General features: G+C 41.9%; 1 protein-coding gene across 2 annotated transcripts in view; it reads left to right on the top strand.

Moving 5' to 3' along the window:
• The window catches only part of Bckdhb (branched chain keto acid dehydrogenase E1 subunit beta), a 191246-nt gene that overhangs the window by 1015 nt on the left and 167100 nt on the right, over positions 1–23131 (top strand). For both annotated transcript variants that reach the window (XM_042281362.2, XM_076576750.1), the window contains exons 2-3: positions 18623–18700; positions 20197–20265. In XM_042281362.2, coding sequence (XP_042137296.1) covers positions 18623–18700; positions 20197–20265 — 147 coding nt within the window. The remainder of the gene's footprint in view (positions 1–18622; positions 18701–20196; positions 20266–23131) is intronic.

Below are 23131 nucleotides of genomic sequence, written 5' to 3'. Positions count from 1 at the left end.
TGGGATAGGTCATGTTTTAATTTCTGCTTTGCAGTCAGATAGACTGAAGCCTTGAAACAGAGTATTCAATAGTACACAAGGTGTAAGTTGACAGGTAGCTGTAAAGTTTGGAATCTAGTAAGCTAGATTTCAAAACTGCCACTCTACGTAAGGCAATAAAGGTATTTAGAAATAATTTACCGATCAGTCTTCCCAGTTTTGTGAAATAGTAGATTAGAAAGACAATAGCAGTTGATTTTTTCCCCCTCCCAGCCTTCAATACTGTCTTCACAGCAAAGAAACTTTGGCCTAGTCATAGAGAAATAGAGCACAGGTCTTAATTCTCCCTTCCACAATTGTGAAATGACTAAAATCTGAGTGATGTCATGTCTCTATGTTGTTACTATAAAAAACGGTACAAGCATATTACAGATGAAAGGCATAAGTTAGAAAAAAGTAAAAAAGTGTTTGGTACCACTCATGGTAAATGCTGCTAAGCCTTTAAGGTTCATTCTTCCAACTCACTGTATTTTCTGTAATTAGAAAAATTTTCCTGTGATGCTGCAGAGTTTTGATAACATGTATAGTTCAGAAGTGAGAGTCAGTGTCTTGAGTTTGGTCTTGTCCCTATCTCCTGAGACTTTGAAGTTATCACTTCTACAAGCTTCAGCTTCTCTATAATTAAGGGATTAATGATGGCAGCTACTTCAAAAGGAGAGAAGAGCTAAGGGCTGAGTGTCACTAATACATTTAACACAGTGTTGCTAACATATTTAAAATACTGTGGCACCTTGGAAGTACTAACTCAGTAAAGAACAACTTTTAATAGACACCATCATATGTTTGTTATAGTTTCACAGTGTTATAAAATATGAAGATAGCTATATTCCATGCGCATGTCCCCCTCCCCCAATGATAAAGCCCCAGAGATTAGAGTTCTCACTCAAAAAATATGAATGGTTTAATGGAGTTTTAAAATGCTCACTTCAGATGCCCAGTTTATACTTAGTCTGTGTAAGAGTGTTTGTCATATTAAGTGTAAGGGGAAAGGATATAAGAATGTGTTGGGGTTAATGCTGGGAATCCCAGGAATACATCCTTGTGATTTTGTATTAACCACTGCATCTTATGTTTGCATTTGTTTCTCTTCTGCTTAGGAATCTTTTCCCATAATATTTGCTCATTAGTTTATGTTCTTTTGTGAAAGGCATTTCTTTTTCTTTTTTCATATTTTGAAAGTTGTGCCCTATGTCTTTTTTTTTCCTGTCGATGCTGACTCCATTGTTGAGTAATTGCCTTTGTCTAGGTGTTGTGGTGGGCATCGGTCTGTTATCTTCACAATAATCACATAGCTAGATGGTATTATGTTCATTGTACATCGAGGCTCAGAGATGTTTGTGGCCTTCCCAAGTGTGGTAAAGAACAGAGTCAACTTTCAAACCCATTGTGTCTTACTCGAAAGCCTCATAAATAGTGCTAAAATTTTGCATATTACAGCTGCTAATGAAGATACCAACTCTCTGCCCTTCACATGTGCTGCAAATGCTTTTCATTCACCCACGTTGTTCGATTTCACATGGAAGAGGGACTGCTTCAGTTGGTGGCCAGGATCAACTTCCAGTAGGTGACTTTTAAGCTGCACAGTGAACTGAGACAAGGGCTTATCTTTGCAAAGATCACTGGAATATTGTTTTTCAGGTAGAAACAAGGTAGAAACTGAGTAGGTTTAAGGCCTGGAGTAGGGTCATCCTTTGTATCAGCAGAGAAAATTGTAGTCAGATTTTCCTTTGGGCCACCAGCACACAAATAATGACACAGAGACTTATTATTAATTATGAAAGCTTAGTTTAGGCTTGTTCCTAACTAGTTCTTTTTTTTTTTTTTTTTTGGTTTTTCGAGACAGGGTTTCTCTGTGTAGCTTTGCGCCTTTCCTGGAACTCACTTGGTAGCCCAGGCTGGCCTCGAACTCACAAAGATCCACCTGCCTCTGCCTCCCGAGTGCTGGGATTAAAGGCGTGCGCCGCCACCACCGCCCGGCCCTAACTAGTTCTTATAACTTAAATTAAGCCATATTTTTTATTTTATTTTATTTTATTTTACAATACCATTCAGTTCTACATAACAGCCACAGATTCCCTTGTTCTCCCCCTTTCCCCCAGGACACTCCCCATTCCCACCTCCTCCAGGGCAAAGCCTCCCCCCCCCCCCCCCCCCCCCCCGAGGATTGAGATCGACCTGGTAGACTCAGTCCAGGCAGGTCCAGTCCCCTCCTCCCAGATTGAGCCAAGCGTCCCTGCATAAGTCCCAGGTTTCAAACAGCCAACTCAGGCAATGAGCCCAGGACCCGGTCCCACTGCCTAGATGCCTCCCAAACAGATCAAGCCAATCAACTGTCTCACCTATTCAGAGGGCCTGATCCAGTTGGGGGCCCCTCAGCCTTTGGTTCATAGTTCATGTGTTTCCATTCGTTTGGCTATTTGTCCCTGTGCTTTATCCAACCTTGGTTTCAACAATTGTTGCTCATATAAACCCTCCTCTTTCTTGCTAATTAGACTCCCGGTGCTCCACCCGGGGCCTAGCCGTGGATGTCTGCATCCAGATTCCTCAGTCCTTGGATGGGGTTTCTGGCACAACTATTAGGGTGTTTGGCCATCCCATCACCAGAGTAGGTCAATCCCGGCTGTCTCTCGACCATTGCCAGCAGTCTTTTTGAGGGGTATCTTTGTGGATTTCTGTGGGCCTCTTTAGCACTTTGTTTCTTCCTTTTATCATGTGGTCTTCATTTACCATGGTCTCCTATTCCTTGTTCTCCCTGTCTGTTCTTGATCCAGCTGGGATCTCCTGCTCTCTTTCCCTCGACCCTTGCCCTTTATTACTCCCACTCATGTCTAGGTTGTTCATGTAGATCTCAGCCATTTCTCCGTCATTGGGCAATCCTCGTGTCTTTCTTGGGGTCCTGTTTTCCAGGTAGCCTCACTGGTGATGTGAGTAGCAGTCCAGTCATCCTTGTTCCACATCTAGTAGCCTCCTATGAGTGAGTACATACCATATTTGTCTTTCTGAGTCTGGGTTACCTCAGTCAGGATGATTTTTTCTAGATCCATCCATTTGCCTGCAAACCTCATGATGTCATTGTTTTTCTCTGCTGAGTAGTATTCCATTGTGTATATGTGCCACAATTTATTTATCCATTCTTCAGTTTGAAGGGCATCTAGGTTTCCAGGTTTTGGCTATTACAAACAATGCTGATATGAACATAGCTGAGCAAGTGCTCTTGTGGTATGATTGAGCATTTCTTGGGTATATGCCCAAGAGTGGTATAGCTGGATCTTGGGGGAGATTGATTCCCAATTTTCTAAGAAAGCGCCATATTGATTTCCAAAGTGGTTGTATAAGCTTGCATTCCCATCAGCAGTGGAGGAGAGTACCCCTAGTTCCACATCCTCTCCAGCATAAAGTGTCTTCAGTGTTTTTGATCTTAGCCACTCTGACAGGCGTAAGGTGATATCTCAGAGTTGTTTTGATTTGCATTTCCCTGATGATTAGGGATGTTGAGCATTTCCTTAAATGTCTCTCAGCCATTTGAGTTTCCTCTGTTGAGAATTCTCTGTTTAGTTCTATAGCCCATTTCTTAATTGGACTGTTGGTCGTTTTGATGTCTAATTTCTTGAGTTCCTTATATATTCTGGATATCAGTCCTCTGTCAGATGTGGGGTTGGTGAAGATCTTTTCCCATTCTGTAGGCTGTCGCTTTGCCTTGTTGACCGTATCCTTTGCTCTACAAAAGCTTCTCAGTTTCAAGAGGTCCCGTTGATTGATTGTTTCTCTCAGTGTCTGTGCTACTTGTGTTACATTTAGGAAGTGATCTCCTATGCCAATGCATTCAAGACTACTTCCTACTTTCTCTTCTTGCAGGTTCAGAGTAGCTGGATTTATGTTGAGTTCCTTGATCCACTTGGACTTAAGTTTTGTGCACAGTGACAGATATGGATCTATTTGCAGCCTTCTACATGTTGATATCCAGTTATGCCAGCACCATTTGTTGAAGATGCTTTCTTTTTTCCATTGTACACTTTTGGCTTCTTTGTCAAAAATTATATGTTCATAGGTGTGCGGGTTAATATCAGGGTCTTTAATTCGATTCCATTGGTCCACATGTCGGTTTTTATGCCAATACCAGGCTGTTTTTATTACTGTAGCTCTATAGTAGAGCTTGAAGTCAGGGATTGTGATGCCTCCAGAGGTTGTTTTATTGTACATGATTCTTTTGGCTATCCTGGGTTTTTTGTTTTTCCATATGAAGTTGAGTATTATTCTTTCCAGGTCTGTGAAGAATTGTGTTGGTATTTTGATGGGGATTGCATTGAATCTGTAGATTGCTTTTGGTAAAATTGCCATTTTTTTTTAAAGATTTATTTATTTATTATGTATACAGAAGAGGGCACCAGATCTCATTACAGATGGTTGTGAGCCACCATGTGGTTGCTGGGAATTGAACTCAGGACCTCTGGTAGAGCAGGCGGTGCTCTTAACCTCTGAGCCATCTCTCCAGCCCCTAAAATTGCCATTTTTACTATGTTGGTCCTGCCTATCCATGAGCATGGGAGATCTTTTCATTTTCTGACATCTTCTTCAATTTCTTTTTTCAGGAACTTAAAGTTCTTATCATACAGGTCCTTCACTTGCTTGGTTAGTGTTACCCCAAGGTATTTTATGTCATTTGTGGCTATTGTAAAGGGTGATATATCTCTGATTTCCTTCTCAGCTTCTTTGTCCATTGTATATAGGAGGGCTACTGATTTTTTTGAGTTGATCTTGTATCCTGCTATGTTGCTGAAGGTGTTTATAAGCTTTATCAGTTCCTGGGTGGAATCTTTGGGGTCACTCAAGTATACTATCATGTCATCTGCAAATAGGGAAAGCTTGACTTCTTCCTTTCCAATTTGTATCCCCTTAATCTCCTTATGTTGTCTTATTGCTCTGGCTAGAACTTCAAATACTATATTGAATAAGTATGGGGAGAGTGGACAGCCTTGCCTCGTTCCTGATTTTAGTGGAATTGCTTTGAGTTTCTCTCCATTTAATTTGATGTTGGCTGTTGGCTTGCTGTAAATTGCCTTTATTATGTTTAGGTATGTTCCCTGTATTCCTTATCTCTCCAAGACTTTTATCATGAAGGGGTGTTGGATTTTGTCAAATGCCTTTTCTTCATCTAGTGAGATGATCATGTGGTTTTTTCTTTGAGTTTGTTTATATGGTGTATTACATTGATGGACTTTCATATGTTGAACCACCCTTGCATCCCTGGGATGAAGCCTACTTGATCACGGTGGATAATTGTTCTGATGTGTTCTTGGAGTCTGTTTGCCAGTGGCTTATTGAGTATTTTTGCATCAATGTTCATGAGGGAGATCGGTCTGTAGTTCTCTTTCTTTGTTGTATCCTTGTTTGGTTTAGGAATCAGGGTAATTGTAGCCTCATAGGAGGAGTTTGGTAATGTTTCTTCTATTTCTATTATGTGGAACAATTTAGAGAGTATTGGTATTAACTCTTCTTTGAAAATCTGGTAGAATTCTGCGCTGAAACCATCTGGTTCTGGGCTTTTTTTTTGGTTGGGAGACATTTAATGACTGTTTCTATTTCCTTAGTGGTTATTGGACTATTTAAATAGTTTATCTGGTCTTGATTTAACTTAGGTATGTGGTACCTATCCAGAAAATTGTCCATTTCTTTTAGGCTTTCCAGTTGTGTGGAGTAGAGGTTTTTGAAATATATACTGATAACTCTCTGGATTTCCTCAATGTCTGTTGTTATGTCCCCCTTTTCATTTCTGATTTTGTTGATTTGGATTCTCTCTCTCTGTCTTTTGGTTAGTTTGGATAAGGGCTTGTCTTTCTTGTTGATTTTCTCAAAGAACCAACTCCTTGTTTCATTAATTTTTTTGTATTGTTTTCTTAGTTTCTATTTTATTAATTTCACCTCTCACTTTGATAATTTCCTGGCATCTATTCTTCCTGGGAGACTTTGCTTCTTCTTGTTCTAGAGCTTTCAGGTGTGCTGTTAAGTCACTAGTGTGAGATTTCTTTAACTTCTTTATGTGGGCATTTAGTGCTATGAATTTTCCTCTTAGCACTGCTTTCATAGTGTCCCATAAGTTTGGGTACGTGGTGTCTTCATTTTCGTTGATCTCTAGGAAGTCTTTAATTTCTTCCTTAACCCATTGGTGATTCAGATGAGCATTATTCAGTTTCCATGAGATTGTAGGTTTTCTGTAGTTTTTGTTGTTGTTGAAATCTAACTTTAAACCATGGTGGTCTGATAGAATACAGGAGGTTATTCCAATTGTTTTGTATCTGTTGAGATTTGCTTTGTGGCCAAGTATGTGGTCGATTTTAGAGAAAGTTCCATGGGGTGCTGAGAAGAAGGTATATTCTTTCTTGTTAGGATGGAATGTTCTATAGATATTTATTAGGTCCAATTGGGTCATGACATCAGTTAAGTCCTTTATTTCTCTGTTAAGTTTCGATTTGGGAGATCTGTCCAGTGGTGAAAGTGGGGTGTTGAGATCTCCCACTATTAATGTGTGGGGTTTTATATGTGGTTTAAGCTTTAATAATGTTTCTTTTACATATGTGGGTGCCCTTGTGTTTGGGGCATAAATGTTCAGAATTGAAACTTCATCTTGGTGGACTTTCTTGTGATGAGTATGTAATGCCCTTCTTGGTCTCTTTTGATTGATTTTAGTTTGAAGTCTATTTTGTTGGATATCAGGATGGCTACACCTGCTTGTTTCTTAAGACCATTTGATTGGAAAGTCTTTTCCCAGACTTTTATTCTTAGGTAGTGTCTGTCTTTGAATTTGAGATGTGTTTCTTGTATACAGCAGAAAGATGGGTCCTGCTTTCATATCCATTCTGTAAGCCTATGTCTTTTTATAGATGAATTAAGTCCGTTGATATTAAGGGATATTAATGACCAGTGATTGTTCATTCCTGTTATTTTTGGTGATAGTGTGTGTATACTTCTCTTCTTTGGGGTTTACTGCTGTGGCTTTATTGCCTGTGTTTTAGAGGGTGTATCTGACTTCCTTAGGTTGGAATTTTCCTTCTAGTACTTTCTGTTGGGCTGGGTTTGTGGATAAGTATTGTTTAAATCTGGTTTTGTCTTGGAATGTCTTTTTCATTCCGTCTATGATGATTGAAAGTTTTGCTGGGTATATTAGTCTGGGCTGACATCCATGGTCTCTTAGTGTCTGCATTACATCTGTCCAGGTCCTTCTGGCTTTCAAAGTCTCCATTGAGAAATCGGGTGTTATTCTGATGGGTTTGCCTTTATAGGTCACTTGGCCTTTTTCCTTTGCTGCTCTTAATATTCTTTCTTTATCCTGTACATTTAGTTGTTTAATTATTATGTGGCAAGGGGACTTTTTTTGGGGGTCTAGTCTGTTTGGTGTTCTATAGGCTTCTTGTATCTTCATAGGCATTTCCTTCTTTAATTTGGGAAAGTTTTCTTCTATGATTTTGTTGAATATATTTTCTGTGCCTTTGAGTTGGTATTCTTTACCTTCTTCTATCCCTATAATTCGTAGGTTTGGTTTTTTCATGGTGTCCCAAATTTCTTGGACATTTTGGTTCATGATTTTGTTGACTTTAGTGTTTTCTTTGACTTATGAAACTATTTCTTCTACTGTATCTTCAATGCCAGAGATCCTCTCTTCCATCTCTTGCATTCTGTTGGTTATACTTGCATCTGAAGTTCCCGATCTTTTACTCAGATTTTCTATTTCCAGCATTCCCTCTGTTTGTGTCTTCTTCATTTTTTCTATTTCCCTTTTCAGGTCTTGGACTGTTTCCTTTATTTGTTTCATTGCTTTTTCATGATTTTCTTTCAGTACTTTATTGTTTTCTTCCAGGACTTTATTGTTTTCTTCTAATTTGTTTGCCCTTTCCTCTAGTTGTTTATAGCGTTCTTCCCATTTTTTTTTTTTTTTTTTTGGTCTTTTCCTCTACATAAGCCTCTACCTTCTTCATGATGTTATTCACAAGGCTGTTTTCTTCTGCTTCTTCCAATTTTTGATGTTCAGGTCTAGATGTTGGAGGCGGGCAAGGTTCTGGTGATGCTGTATTGCTCTTCATTTTGTTGTATGTACTTCTGCCTTGATGTCTGCCCATCTCCTTGTGGTTCATTCTTGGTCTTATCAGCGCACTTGGTTCAGACAGCTGACAGATTCAGGAAGTCTCTCTCTCTTGTCCAGATGGGAGCTCTCTTGTCCATATGGGAACTCCGGGGCAGGATGAGAGCTCTTATCTGGATGGGAAGTCTGGGGCAGGATGGGAGCTTTTGTCCAGAAGGGAAGTCCGGGCCAGCATGTGTGCTCTTGTCCAGAAGGGAAGTCCAGGTCAGGATGGGAGCTCTTGTCCAGAAGCGAAGTCCAGGTCAGGATGGGAGCCCTCTCTGGTCCAGAAGGGAAGTCTGGGGCAGGATGGGAGCTGGGGGCCGGTCTCTAAGTCAAAGCCAAATTTTTTAATCTACATTCTCCATGTGGCTTGTCACCTCATATCCGTACTACCCATCCTGCTTCCTCTGCTGTCTGACTGGTGGCTCCGCCTTTCTTCTTCCCAGAGTCCTCTCTCTGCCCAGAAGTCTCATCTATACTCTCATGCTTAGCTATTGACCGTTTGGCTTTTTATTATACCAATCAGAGCAACACATCTTCACACGGTGTACAAATATCCCATAACAATTCCCCTTTTTGTCTAAGTAAAAAGGAAAAGTTTTAACTCTAACATAATAAAACTATATATAATAAGAACAATTGTTAGCCAGGCGGTGGTGGCACACGCCTTTAATCCCAGCACTTGAGAGGCAGAGCCAGGTGGATCTCAGTGAGTTCAAGGCCAGCCTGGGCTACAGAGTAAGTTCCAGGACAGGCACCAAAACTACACAGAGAAACCCTGTCTTGAAAAAAAAAAAAAACCAAAGAAGAAGAAGAATTATAAGTTAAGAAATACATTCGCAATGTCCAGTTCATTTGTATTTGGCATATACTTGAAGAAAATACTCTATTATCTATCTTGGTGAGTCCAAAGTTTTATACATAAGCCATTTTTTTTAGCATAACTTGTTTATTATCATCTTAAAAATATCTTTTTAGACCTTAAAACATCATTTTAGATAAACAACTTAAGCTTTTATGTTTTTTAACTTTATAAGTTTTATATCTCCTGTGTAAGTTTGTTTTTCTGAATTTGGTAACAAGGAAAACTGTAACTATAACTCTTTAATCTTCAACACCATCAAGGATCCAAGAAGGATAAAATGTTACCTGAGTAAACAGGAAGTGCAGAGCAAACAACTTCCAAAACTATGAAAATGACAGAGACATCTAGCTGCCTGGATAGTCATCCAAGGTTCCTCTGCAACATTGGAGCATCCGTCTTGGGCCTACAGGCCTAAAATTTCTGACAGACTTTTTTGTGAAGCAGGAATTTTTGAAGGACTGTCCTACCTTGTCTTGGCAAAGTTTGGCAGTTGCTTTCTTTTGTGTCCTGCTTGTCCAGTTTGGACAGCATACTGTCAGCAGTTGAGGAAAGGACAGTTTCTTTGCCCAGTGGTTAACTTTGCCACAATGAAAGCAAACTCCATATGGAGGTTCTTTGATGCCTGTCATCTCTAAAGTAGATTGGTGTTGACAGGAGCAGATGTGTCTCACTATCATGAAAATCCTTATGTTATTGAAACATCTTAAAAGCCATATTCTATAGGTCTCTGAAGTGTTTGAAGACCATCTATCTATCTAAACTGTATCTGTTTATTTAACCTTGAAAATATACCTAACATGACTATAAGTTTGTTATAGATGACTAACTACTAACCTGCATTTCTTTATTATCCTAAGTAGCTTTCAAAGACTAGAACTTTACAGTTTTAAATGAACTGTATAGGTACAATATCTTAAGAGTAGAAACATAAATACATTAAAACAAAAGTGACCTTGAATTTGTGTCAATATACAAAAATCTATACCAATGTAAAATATTTGAGACTAGTAGTTGCTTAAAAGTAGATTAAATAATCTACCCTTTTATCTTGTCATTCCTATATACCCCATCTTCCTTATCTTCAGGAAGAGATCCCTGAATCTAACCTACTTTGTTTAGTTTCTTCCCTGACCATGACCAGTAACAACTTGCAATTAACCCCCCTAAATGATGACAAACATTCATAACCCACCGAATGACCAAAGACCACCCACTTCACCTCTTGGGAATGTGGGCGACATGTTTTCTAGACTGATTCCTGTTGTTTGGAGCCGAGGGTGGGTGTGTATGTGTGGGGAGGTGATGGCATCTTTAGGAGACCCTGAAAAAATTGGGATAATGGTCAAGTCCTGGGAGAGTTAGCTGTATAATTTGAGGGAGAGTGCAGGGCTTATCTGAAATCTTGGAGAGAGCACTCCGTGAGGCTGAACCCTTTCAGCTAGCAGCTTTGAAGTTGTCCTGGATGCAGATTTTTTGCAGTGTAACAGAGGCATTCTGAGAGGCTGGATAACCTGGGCTACTTAAAATATTACTTTACTCTTTCTTTAAAGACTTTATTATTTTTAAACTATTTTTTTCTATGACTCTCTACACCCATTCTTTTCTTTCTTCAGCATCTAAGCACATTTTTAAGCATAGTATATCTGTTCAGAGGTTTTCTCCATCTTGCACTGACTTTCTGTATGTCTGCAGCCTCCTCTGACCTTGTGAGCCAAATATTAAACTGCTAGGCTACAGTGCTGCTCTGCTTAGCACATGGTGCACTGGTGGCTGGCTGCACCCCCTGGGTTCCACGAGAGCCTAGTTTCATGTTGGTGGATACCGTTCCTAAGCCACATTTACCCACCCCACCTCTGGGAATCTGTTGTGTCCGCCTATAGCAGGTATTTGTACCCAGTGCCGTCTGCTCAAGTGCCCAGCTGCATAGCAGGGCTTCTTAAAAGAGCTGAGCCTCTGTTCACTGAGCCTACCTGAGAGACCACAATGCCAGGAAGCTGCTTGTTCGGAACTTTTTTTTTAAGCTTTCTCAGGCCATATGTGGATACACATAGTCGGATGTTGGTGCCATATGTAGTCAGCTTTTCCTTAGGGACACCAGCTCACAAATAGCCACATGGAGACATATTAATTATGAAAGCTCAACCTCAGCTTAGGCTTGTTCCTAACTAGTTCTTATAACTTAAATTAACCCATATTTTTTTAATTTATGTTCTTCCACATGTCCTGTTAACTCTTCTCCTTTGCACCTGGCTTCCTCTGCATCTGGCTGGTGGCTCTGCCTTTTTTCTTCCCAGAGTTCTCTCTCTGCTCAGAAGTCCCACCTATACTCTCCTATCTAGCGATTGGCCATTTACACCAATCACAGCAACACAACATTCACTCAATGTGCAAATATCCCACAACAGACAACTTCTATGATTGAGATACTTCAGACAGTGGGGGTATGCAGGTCTTGTGATGATCAGGGTAGAAGAAGGACTTTCGTTCGTGGGGATTTTTTTTCCCCCCAGTATTATACAGGTAAGAATATTATGAGTAAAGTCAGATTAGGAAGCATGGTGTTTATTTGAGCAATGGGAAGTGAGTTTATTTGGAGGAAAAAAAGGAATACATAGGAAAGAATAAATGAGGGTTTAAAATTCAGGACAAAGTATGAGGAGATAATATATCACATGCCTGCTGTGTACCTCAGACTATGATGGGTGCATTGCACTTTGTTTTAAATTCTTTTGTGCTGTGGGAGGCCATCATTTATTTCTAGGGAGAGAGTGATTTGAGGAGTGCTTGTGTTGCTAGCAAAGTGAGTGGGAAGTATTGCTGGGTGTGTAGTGAGGAGCTGAGAGAGAAGCTCTTGAGCATTGTCATTCCTCAGGTGAGAGGGAGTAATTGAACTTGGAGTGTCAGTGGGTGGTAGGAATTTTGGAGACATTGACCCAGTTTAGCTCTGTTTTACCAGTGGGTGCTGGGGAAGGGTGTTGAGGATGACATCATCATTTGTAGCAAGGATAACTAAAAGGGTGCTGTGTTACTTTTCTTTTTGCTGGAATACAGTACCCAGACAAACAGCATCTTAAGGAAGGAAGGATATATCTTGGCTCACAGTTCAAGGGTGCAGTTCATCATGTTGGAGAAGTCTTGGTGGCAGCAATTTGCTGAAGCTGGTCACATGACATCTGCAGTCAGGCAGCAGAGTGGGGTGAATGCTGGTGCTCAGTCCTTCTCTTCTTTTAATGCAGTCCAAATGCAGATCGTGCATTGGTGCTGCTGGCATTAAGGGAAGATCTTCCCACCTCAATTAATGTCCTGTAGATGATCCCTTATAGGTGTGTCTTGAGGCTTGCCTCCTAAGTGAGTCTAGATATTGTTAGGTTGACAGTTGGTACTTAACCATGATGGAGGGTGTAGTTTAAATGTAATCATAATCTTATAGGGAGTGGCGCTATTTGGAGGTGTGGCGTTGTTCCGGTGGGTCTGTCCTTCCTGGAGGAAGTATGTCACTGAGGGGGCAGACTCTGAGGCTTCCTCTGTTTAGGATACTGCCCAGTGTCCCAGTCAACTTCCTGTTGCCTGTGAGATGTAAGACTTTCAGCTAACTACTCCTCCAGCACTGTGTGTGTGTGTGTGTGTGTGTGTGTGTGTGTGTGTGTGTGTCCACCACCCCCACATTTCCCCAGAGTGCTCTTGAGTGGGAGCAGCAGGAAATATTAGATAGAAGGATTTAGAGTGTGGAGATAAACAGGATAGCCTCGAGAGGGCCTGGGACCTTTTCCAACGGCCCCGACTGTTTCTGCCCCAGGGTATTTATAGACATGTCAAGGGGTGGAGCACAGGACCTCCCCCCAGCACAGCCAAGTGCAGACCATCTCAGACACCTGCACTCACGCCCGTGGTCCAATCAACTTCTCTGTGCAGACCTGCTGGGTAAAGCCACTAGGAACCTGAAAACAGGGTCCCACACAGCACCATGTCTGCCTGCATGCCACCATGCTCCCCACCATGACGAGAGTGGAACCTCTAAAACTGTAAGTGAACCCCCTCAATGAAATGTTTTCCTTCTAAGAGTTGCTGCCGTCATGGTGTCTCTTCACAGCAATAGAAACCCTAAGACAGAGGGTAAGGTGCCAGGACCACTGATAGAAGTAGGGAATTCCTGGGCACATTCCCATCTTCGGAGAAAGGGAGGGCACAAGAAGGAGACTTCAATTTTAGCCTGATTTGAAGTATTGGTGGATATAGTACCATGAGGCAGGCTGTCTGAATGTTAGTCTGCCACTAAAACAGCTTGATGGCAAAGTTGGTCACCCTTGAGGCCAGATAATTCCCTCTTTGACCTGGTGGATTTGGTGTTGCCCAAAATGTGACCCTGTGAGACAGGCTGTGATGGAGGTCACATTATCATCTACACTTTAAGAATGAAGAAGTTGAGACACAAAGACATTAACTTTCTATTTTCAGGCATTTAAATATAAGACACCGGGCCATGCTCTACTGAGCTGTCTCCTAATGTTGTTCACACATCACGTGGGTGAAGGGGTTTCTCTTACCGTTTGTTAATTATAAAACTCGAGGACTAATATAAGATGTGAACCTGAGATACTTACCATGACTGAGATGCACCTGCCACACTGCCTCCTGGCTCCCAACTCGGGGCCACTCTGTCTCTCATCCTGGGTCCTCCAAGGTCCTGCAAGGACTCGATGATCCACTCCGGCCAGCTGAATGTGAACTCCGTCCCTCGAACCAAATGCCCTATTCAATTGGATAACGGACCAGGACAGTAACGGAATTCCCGAAACATGTGGATGCTTTAACACAGGCTCTACACCTCTTGGCTCTGCTCAGCTCACATCTGGCCTTCGCTGAAGACACCGCTTCTTGGTATTTCAGCAGGGACTGACCTCCCATCTCACATCATATACTGCCCTCAGGTTTCTTTTGAGCATTCTTTTGATCATCTCATTTTGGAGATTTTGGCATTCTAGAGGCAGTATCACCCAGAAGTTAGGAGCTGTGTGTTTGTGCTTTTTGCCCCCCACCCCCTTCCCTCCCTCCTTCCTTCCTTCCTCTTTCCCCCCCTCTCTTTTAAAGAAAAGTTCTCACACTGCACGCCAGGTGGGCCAAGAAATCATACCTAGCCCCAGCTGGCTTCAAACTCTGGCGATCCTCTGGCCCCAGCCTTCCAGGTGCTGGTCTCACCGGTATGAGCCAGCACATGCCTGAATTTTATTTCTCCCTTGACAGCTTTGGGTTGTGACGTTGTCCCTACTCATTAATCTTTGTATATTTTGCTGCCCTCATCTGTACTGTGGGAACCTATGAGATGATCCAGTAGCTATTGGTGCCTAGCAGCTGGGGTACTAGAATAAAACTGTAGAGAGGAGAAAGGGGAGGTAGATACCAACATACCAGAGGTGGAAACTCTGGACGTTGGCTGTTTGATAGATATCACCTCACAGGTTTCTCACAATCGTCCTGTACATTATATACTGTTTCCATTTTTATAGAGGCAGAAACCGAAAGTCAGCAGTTTAGGCAGCTTTCACTAAGTCACACAGAGAACAATTAACTTAGCAGACCTCAGGCCAGGCCTGTCTTGGCTGTTGTGTGTGTTGCCTGCATTATGGTGTGTTATGCATTATATCCTGGCCTCTCTTTGTTCCGAGGTTCCATAATTGTGCGCATGTGTGAGGTTGTTAACTCATTCATTTCACACATCTTTATTTCTTTCTGGATGCCAGACTGCTAGATGCTGAGGATGTATATGGCTATGGCCCTGCCCTCCTGGAGATGGGAAGAAAATAGCAAGCAAGTGGATAAATAAACTAAAGCTCACTGTGGTCAGTGACCTTTGACAAATGTTCCAGTGCTAAGGAAGAGGATAACACATATTGGTCAAGGCTCCCAAGATGTTTAGCCCAGGTTTTAAAAGGTACCCACATGTGGGAGAAGGGAATTCTGGTTGGAGGGGTTCTCGTGTGTAGGTTCTGAGGCAACAGAGTGCTTACATAATGGAACTGAGAGAAGACTGCAGTGGTCATCCTTGGGACCAGTGATGCAAAAAGGGACAGTCCAGGTGGGCAGGTATGGGTCAACAGGGTTTTGTGGATGTGCAAGGAGTGGGATTATTCCAGTGTGGTCAGAGGTCTTTGTAGGGCTTTCTACAGGGGAATGATATGATGTGGTTTGCTTTGTAGGATTCTGGCTGCTCTGAAACTAACTCTGTTATCAGGCTGGCTTTGAACTAAGAGATCTGCCTGCTTGTGTCTCCCCAGTGCTGGGATTAAAAATCTTGGTGTGACAGGGGGGTTGCCTGGAATCCTAGTTCCAGAGGGTGATTCAGGAGGATCCTAGGGCTATCTGGCCAGTCAGTCTAGCCAATTGGTAAGCTCTCAGTTCAGTGAGGGACTCTAAAAAACAAGGTAGATCTGGGTGTGGCTGCACATGCCTTTAATCCAAGCATGTAGAGGCAGAGTAACATGTATCTCTGTGAGTTTGAGACCAGCTGGTCAATGTAGTGAATTCCAGGCTAGCCAGGGCTACATAGTGTCAAACAAACAAATTAAAACACACAAAAAAATGAGAGAGCAATAAAGGAAGACACCAGATGTTGACCTCTGGCTTTCATAGACACCACACAGCCACAGAGACACACAATTGGATTCATAGAGTCTTACTTTTTTTTGTTCTTGTGAGTTTTTGGTGCTGGTAATTGAAGCCAAGCATGCATGCTGGTGAAGCTTTCTCTCGTTGAGCTGTGTCCAGGCACTTTCATTTACATTTTAGTACAAATTGTGTGTGTGTGTGTGTGTATCTATCTGTATCTGTCTGTCTGCTGCCTGTGTCTAGTTTTGGGTTCTCTCAAGTCTTAAGTTGTGGAGAGATATTTGGGATGTGCTTTAATGGGAGTTGAAGAAGGATAAAGGTACATGGCTGGCAAACAGAGGGAAGAGCAGGGTGTCTGGAGGCTGAGGCAGGATGATCTTAAGTTCGAGGCCAGCTACACTGTGAGATTATAAAATAAAGTCATGCCTGTGAAGAATATGGTTTCTTCCGTACCACCTGTGTATCAGTTTAAAAAGAATTGCAAGTAGATGTTGCTATGTCAAACTTGTCACTTGTAACTTGAAATAGTACTGGCGCGAACTCCAAACCTAAACTTTACAATCTTTAGTAAAAATATCCACTAGTGAAAATATCATTTCCATGCTGACATGGAAACATAAATAAGTGTAAGTTATCCCCCACAAGGTGAGGCAATATTTTCAGTGTCAAGAGTACATTCTAGATTTACTTTGTATAATGTTTGTTGTTTTTGGTTATTTTGAGATAGGAGTTCCTTACATAGCCCAGGGTAGCTTTGAACTCACAATCCTTCAGCCTCATTGTTGTGTGATTTTTACTGAAGTTTTTACTGTTTTTCTAGTAAAAACTTGCTGAGTAGCAGCAGTGTGATAAGATGAATCAAGAGGGTTGGGGGTGGAGCTCGAAGCTGGAACACTCGGCTAACAGTATGGGTTGGATCCCTAGCTCCGGGAAGAGCAAAGGTCTTGTGGGGGCATTTGCTATTAATACAAATGGTCATCAATTAAAATAAAAATGATAATAACTGTTAAGGCATTTTTATTCTCCCTAGGTTCTTAACTATGAGAAGCCTAATAAATGACCAGAATATTACTTTACTACATATATGAAGTAGGTATGCTCTTGCATGTATGAAGTGGGTGTTATTGTCATTAGGAAAAAAGTTTATCTTAAACTGTGGTCTGATGTTGTATCACCAACAACTTTAAGAGCCTAGGGGGATTCCCTCAATCAGATTAGCCTGTGGGCAGCCTGTGGCGTATTTGGTTGATTGCTAACTGCTGTAGAAGGCTGGACAGGGGTCCTGACTTGTTTAAGGGTGCCATAGACCAAGCCAGCAAGCAGCTCTCCTCTGTGCCTCTTGTCTCAGCCTGAGTCCCTGCCCTGACTTTGCTCAGTGGTGGACTATATAGCCTGTAAGATTAAATAAACATTCTCCTCTCTGGGATGCTTTTGGTCATGGTGCTTATCCCAGCGACTGGAAGGCTAACTAGAACAACAGGCTAGAGAAAGATTTAAGGAAGGTAACTTTTAAATGACACAACAGCCTGAAGAAAAATACTTTATGAAGTAATTGCGTACATTTGGTGTGATTGTGTGTTCTTTGACATGGGTGATGTAATGATACTTTCTGAATGAATTCTTACTGTCTTCAGAAACAAGAGTATAAAGAGGCCATTATTCTGGGTGCAGAGGGAATCAAAATGTCCTGAGTGGGGACTGCCAAGGCCTGAAGTTTGGGCATGCAGCACTATTGAAGTGATGAGGGAGACACCTGAGGTCAAGCAGGAGCAAGCCAGAGGCCGGGCTGAGGGAGAACCGTGGGAAGCTTAAAGATGGCAGAGGCTGGTTGGGGAGTCTGGCTGGGCTAGGAAGAGGAAAGGATGAGTGACTCGCACTTCATGGTCAGAGGTTGAAGCCAACAGCAGGAGCTGTTAGGTCCCATGCTGGTAATTAGGCCTTGACTGCCTCATGTTAGGTGACTGAAAGAACATGGAGGTTAGCGGGACAAAGGCCAGAGTGGGACTGGAATTGAAGGTAAATAGTTGGCTTCCCGTGAGATTCACGGGTAGCCTGCCTGTGCTTTGAAGGCTGTTCAAGAGGAGCTGGCCTAAAGTGCCAGTAACAGTGGGCCCTGGCCAGCATTTGGTTTTGCTCACAGCTCCAAAGTCATGCGTGTTCTGAATTTGCAACATTAGGAATTCTACCCGATAAAGCTTTACTGTTCCACTCAAAATACGGAAGTTGAGAGAGTCATGAGTAATGCTGGGTCTGGCGATCGATAGCCAGCTTGCACGCTGCATTTAGGGATTACCAAATATATTCTTTGAACATCGTTTTTCATCGTTTTTCAGTGTTGCCTGTGGTGGCGCCTTCCGATGCACCGTTGGTTTATGAGGCGCTATCTAAGTTCTTTCCCTGTATTGCCTCATATGGCCCCTCCCAAAGTCTATTTACGGAGACAGGCATCAGCCTGCAGGGATTTTAGTTAAGCAATGAGACAGAAGGAAGGCCTGAGTCTGACATGTTCAGGGAAGAGAGTTTAGGATTCTCCAAGCATCAACGATTTGGCACACCAGTCTATCTCTAGCCTTCCCTGTGTTTCATGGGCTATGGCTGCCGGCTGCTGCCGGCGGTCTTAGCCTTCTTTATGTGCATTCTTTAGGCCTTTGGCTCAGCAGTCTCTGGCTCCCACTCCATCCGTTTCTTCTGAAAGTTGTAGCTTTATCTCCAGACACTCCACCACTTGGTGGTTTTTCTCCATTTGTTTCCTTTTTTATGCATTGTTTAGTGTACATAGGGTTTACCTCACCCACTGCCTCTCCACGCTTACTTCCTTTGTATCTGTTATAGATCTGTCATCTTTAAAAAGAATCTGGTAAATTCCTGTGATAGATTCTGTTCCTTCCTTTGTATCTCACTTTTTTGCCATGTTATAACCAACTGTTAAGAAACTGGTTATTATTACTTTTTTTGCATATTTTACAGTTTTTGATATAATGTAACTTTTCTTTTTGCAGGGCAAACTCAGAAAATGAACCTCTTTCAGTCAATAACAAGTGCCTTGGATAACTCATTGGCCAAAGACCCGACTGCAGGTAAACTTAATGTGTGTGTGGCTGTGTTCCTTCCGGAATCAGAGACCTCAGCCAATCATGAAAGCCGAAGGATCCACTTGCAGTAACACGCTTATCCCACTCGTTCCTGACATGCTCTCGTGTCTGTCTTTGTTAACTTGCTCTTCTCAGCATGTGTGGTCCCTTTATTATATGTTGGCTTCTGACCTTTTGGCTACTCCTGTGTGTAGGAAGAAACAGGAAATGCCACTTTGTTTCGATATTTATTTATAGCATAAAGGCTTGGTTTGCATGGTTATTTTTGCATCGAACTTGTTAATAGTTTTGGAAATAGTGACTTTAGTATTTCTGTTTTTAAGATCAGTTTTTCAGTTACCATACAAAGCAGTGGAATTTACGGTAGCTGTTTCCTCCATAGGTGTCCTGCTTTGTCTAATTTGACCTCTTCCTCACATCCACTCTCCTCTCTTGCTTCCCTACCCTTAGGTACTCCCCCATTCTGCTTTCAATTAAATTTCATTACTCTCTCTTTCTCCTCCTCCCCCCTCCCTCAAGATCTGTTTCAGTCCTCTCATGATAAACTTTCTGGTTACACACACACACTCAATCCTCACAGAAGCTCCCTGACAGGCTCTCTCCAATCTCTCTCTCTCTCTCTCTCTCTCTCTCTCTCTCTCTCTCTCTCTCTCTCTCTCTCACACACACACACACACACACACACACACATGCGCATACATACACATACACACCCCCACACTTAAATCTAGATTCTGATATGAGACAAAGCCAGGAGTATTTGCCTTTCTGAGTCTGGTTTATTTTACTTGATGTAATGATTTATGGTTCTACCTATTTTCCTGCCAATGTCATGAATGTGGATGAGTATAATTTGTTTGTGTATATGTATCACATTTTCTAAACAATTTTATAGGTAACATTTATTTTTCAGTTTTAGTTTGTTTTTAGTTCTGTGTATGCGTCTGTGTGTGGGGATGTGCATTTGAGTGCAACAACTGCCCGTGGAGGCTAGAGGTGCTGGAGGTGTCAGATCTCCCCGGAGCCGGAGTTACAGGCAGTTGTTAGCCGCCTTCTGTGGGTGCTGGGAATGAAACGTGGTTCTTATGCAAATTCAGTGTACACTCTTAACTGCTGAGCCATTTCTCTATCCCAGCGACTTAATCTTCGTCTTGCTGTGACTTTCAAGTTTGGTTGACTTTATATATACATGCATACTTACATATATATGTTTACGTGTATATATACATATATGCATTACACATACACTGGATTATGTGTATGTATTTATACATGCATGTATGAATTATACAAAGATTTTATATATATACATATATATATATATTCACACCACATTTGTATTATTCCACATTTGTATTATTATATTATGAGTATGTATGTGTATGTATAATTTCAAATCTAAATATTTAAATTCTTTAGTTTTCATAACTTAAAATTTAGGGATTGGTTACTAATTATATTCTTTGAACATCATTTTTCAGTAATATTTGGTGAAGATGTTGCCTTTGGTGGAGTCTTCCGATGCACTGTTGGTTTACGAGACAAATATGGTAAGTGATTAGCTATATAAAGAGTATTCAGTAGATCTTGAAAATATAAAGTATGTCTGTAACATTGATATATTATTGTTTGGTTGAGTTCATTTTATTTTGGCAACATCCTGCAGAGTTCTAGGGCCTGGATTTCTCCAAATCTGTTCTAACTAGAATCTTCTAATACAGTTTATGTTACACGTGTCATAGAACTGCAAAACACAAATACATTTTGTGACATGCATGTCACATCATTCATCTCTCCAGGAACCTTGGGCTTCCTCTTGTCACTCACCATAGCCAAGCTAAGCCCTGCTGTCTCTAATTCAGGATTCTACCCATTGGTCTGTGTTAGTGAGAGTGTATATTTTTGTTGCTGTTGTTGGTGATGGTGGAAATTTAACTTTCATTACAGTACTGGCTCACAGGATTGTGGGGGCCTGGCCAGTCTGTAGGGAAACTCAGGCAGGATTCCTATGGTTCAGCCTTGAAGCCAAATTAATTTTGTTTGGGAAACTTCAGACTTAAAGCCTTGGGATGACGTGAGAAAGCCCACGCTATGCTGTGAAGTATCATCTGCTTTACGTAGAGCCACTGACTCAAAAGTTATTATATTCTGATAGATATCTATCTGCAAATAGCTATCTCTGGACCTGTGTCTGAGTAAACAGACAACATGGTGGCCTGGCCGAGTTGTGGTCAAAAGTCACCACCCTGGAGCCCCCCCCCCACCCCCCTTTGGTCACAGCTGCTCTGTGTCCTGCATGGCACATAATTCCTGTCTGTGTGCTGCATTCACTGTCTTTTCACTCAGGTGGAACCATCCGAGTGGGCTTCGATTCTCCGGTGCTCACCCCTCTGACCAGCTAAGGAAGGTGTTTCTGTCCTTGCTGTTCATGACTCCTTTGTGGTGCCTTGTGTTTTATTTCATCTTTCACTCTTACCTAACCTCAGAGTGAGCAAAGCAGGACATTTTTAGGCTTAGGAGGAGTTGATATTCTTACACTCCTCTGCCCTGGAGTGTTCACGTCTGTTCAGGATGGGCCAGTGAGGGCCTTTAAGTGTTTTAACACAATTATTGTGTGTGGAGTTTCAATTGAAGATGTGTTACATTCATTTATGCTGTGGAACATTGGTTTAACGATGCAAAGATATGTTGCATTCTTTTATGTTGCATTTGTTTAACTCTGTGAAGCTGTGATACTTTGCCTGCCTAAAACACCTGATTGATCTAATAAAGAGCTGAATGGCCACTTTATAGGTAGGAGAGTGATAGCTGGGGCTGCCAGGCAGAGAGAATAAATAGGAGGAGAAATCTAGGCTCCAGAGAAGGGAGGAGCAAGAAAAGGAGAAGAGGAGGACACCAGGGGCCAATCATTCAGTAACACAGCCAGCCATGGAATAAGAAGGAAAGATATTTATATATAATATATATATTATATATAAATATAATAAAGAGAGGTAAAAAGCCCAGAGGCAAAATGTGGTTAAAGAGAACGAAATAATTTAAGTTAGAAAAGCTTGCTAGAAACAAGCCAAGCTAAGGCCAGGCATTCATAAATAGGAATATGTCTCCATGTATCTATTTGGGAGCTGGGTGGAGGGCCCCCAAAGAGTAAAACCAACTATTGTGTTTCTCTATCGCATCATTCCTGAGATACCTGGTGTTGTGGTCCACGTGATGTATTGAGAACATTCATTGTGTTCTTTTTTCTCCCAGTGAAAACAAGGTTCCAATCCTCTTCTTCCTCCTGGCTGTGTGTTCTGTAAGCTGTTGAGAGACAGACAAAGGTGGTCAAAAGGCTATCTTCCATACTATGGACTCCTAGAAACTTTTAGATCGTTAGAAAAAACATTAAAGAAAACTTCTATACATTTGGTTTCAGAGAATGGCATATACATTGTAGACTAATTCAGGAAGTTAGGAAAACATAAAGGAGAAAGCAAACATTGCTCAGGTATTTCCAGAGATAATCAGTGGCAACATCTGAATAGCTGTACTTGTGGAACATATTTGAATAGGTGCGTATATATTAATATTTAAAATACAGAATTTTACTTTTTGTCACTTGATGTTTTCTCTGTGTGGTGCAGTAGCATGCTTCTGAGGACGTCCCTTCTTGTCTGACTCAGTGTGATGTATTTAAGCTGGGGAGAGTTTCCTGGCTCTTCCCACAAGTTCACATGTGTGCTTCTTTACTGTATCCATTCTATCTGGGGCATTTCATCCCTATTACCTGCTGCTGACAAAGTAGCAACTCTTGAATTTCTGCCTCTTCTCTACACCTCTTCCCTGAGATTGAGAGCCACAGAATCACTGTTCTATCCCAAATGTTCACGTTAAAGTTGTTAGCATTCAGGCATTTACACTGGCCTGCTCTTGGGGACATAGCAGGACGCATCATCAGCAACAGCCAAGACGTGATGCCGCCACCAAGTAGAGTACTTTCCCTATGCGCATGCGCTGTATCTCCTTATGGAAGGCAAGCTCTTCCCGCCCCTCTCTCTCCCTTTCCTTCTGCTCCCCCTCAGAGGTCGCCTCTGCACCTCCCCCAATAAACCTCCCACGTGAGCTCTGTTGCATGGTGTGACTTTGTGGTATCCCCTTGGCTCCAACCCGCCAAGGTTGCCTTCCACTGCTAAACTGTTACAGAAATCCCACAATATGGTGATTTATCTTGAATGTCAACTTGAGTGGATTTAGGATCACCTAGGAGGCAGACTTCTGGGCACACCTGTGAGGACTTTTCCCTTCTCATTTAACGGAGGCAGGAAGACCTGCCTTACCTGTGGCTAGTCCCATTCCACGGACTGGAGTCTCAGACTGAATAAAAGAGGAGAAAGTAGAACTGAGCACCAGGACTCATTACTCTCTGCTTCTGGA

The sequence above is a fragment of the Peromyscus maniculatus genome, chromosome 7, assembly GCF_049852395.1.
Source record: "Peromyscus maniculatus bairdii isolate BWxNUB_F1_BW_parent chromosome 7, HU_Pman_BW_mat_3.1, whole genome shotgun sequence".
Classification (NCBI taxonomy): domain Eukaryota; kingdom Metazoa; phylum Chordata; class Mammalia; order Rodentia; family Cricetidae; genus Peromyscus; species Peromyscus maniculatus.
This window is presented reverse-complemented; position numbering and strand designations above follow the sequence as displayed.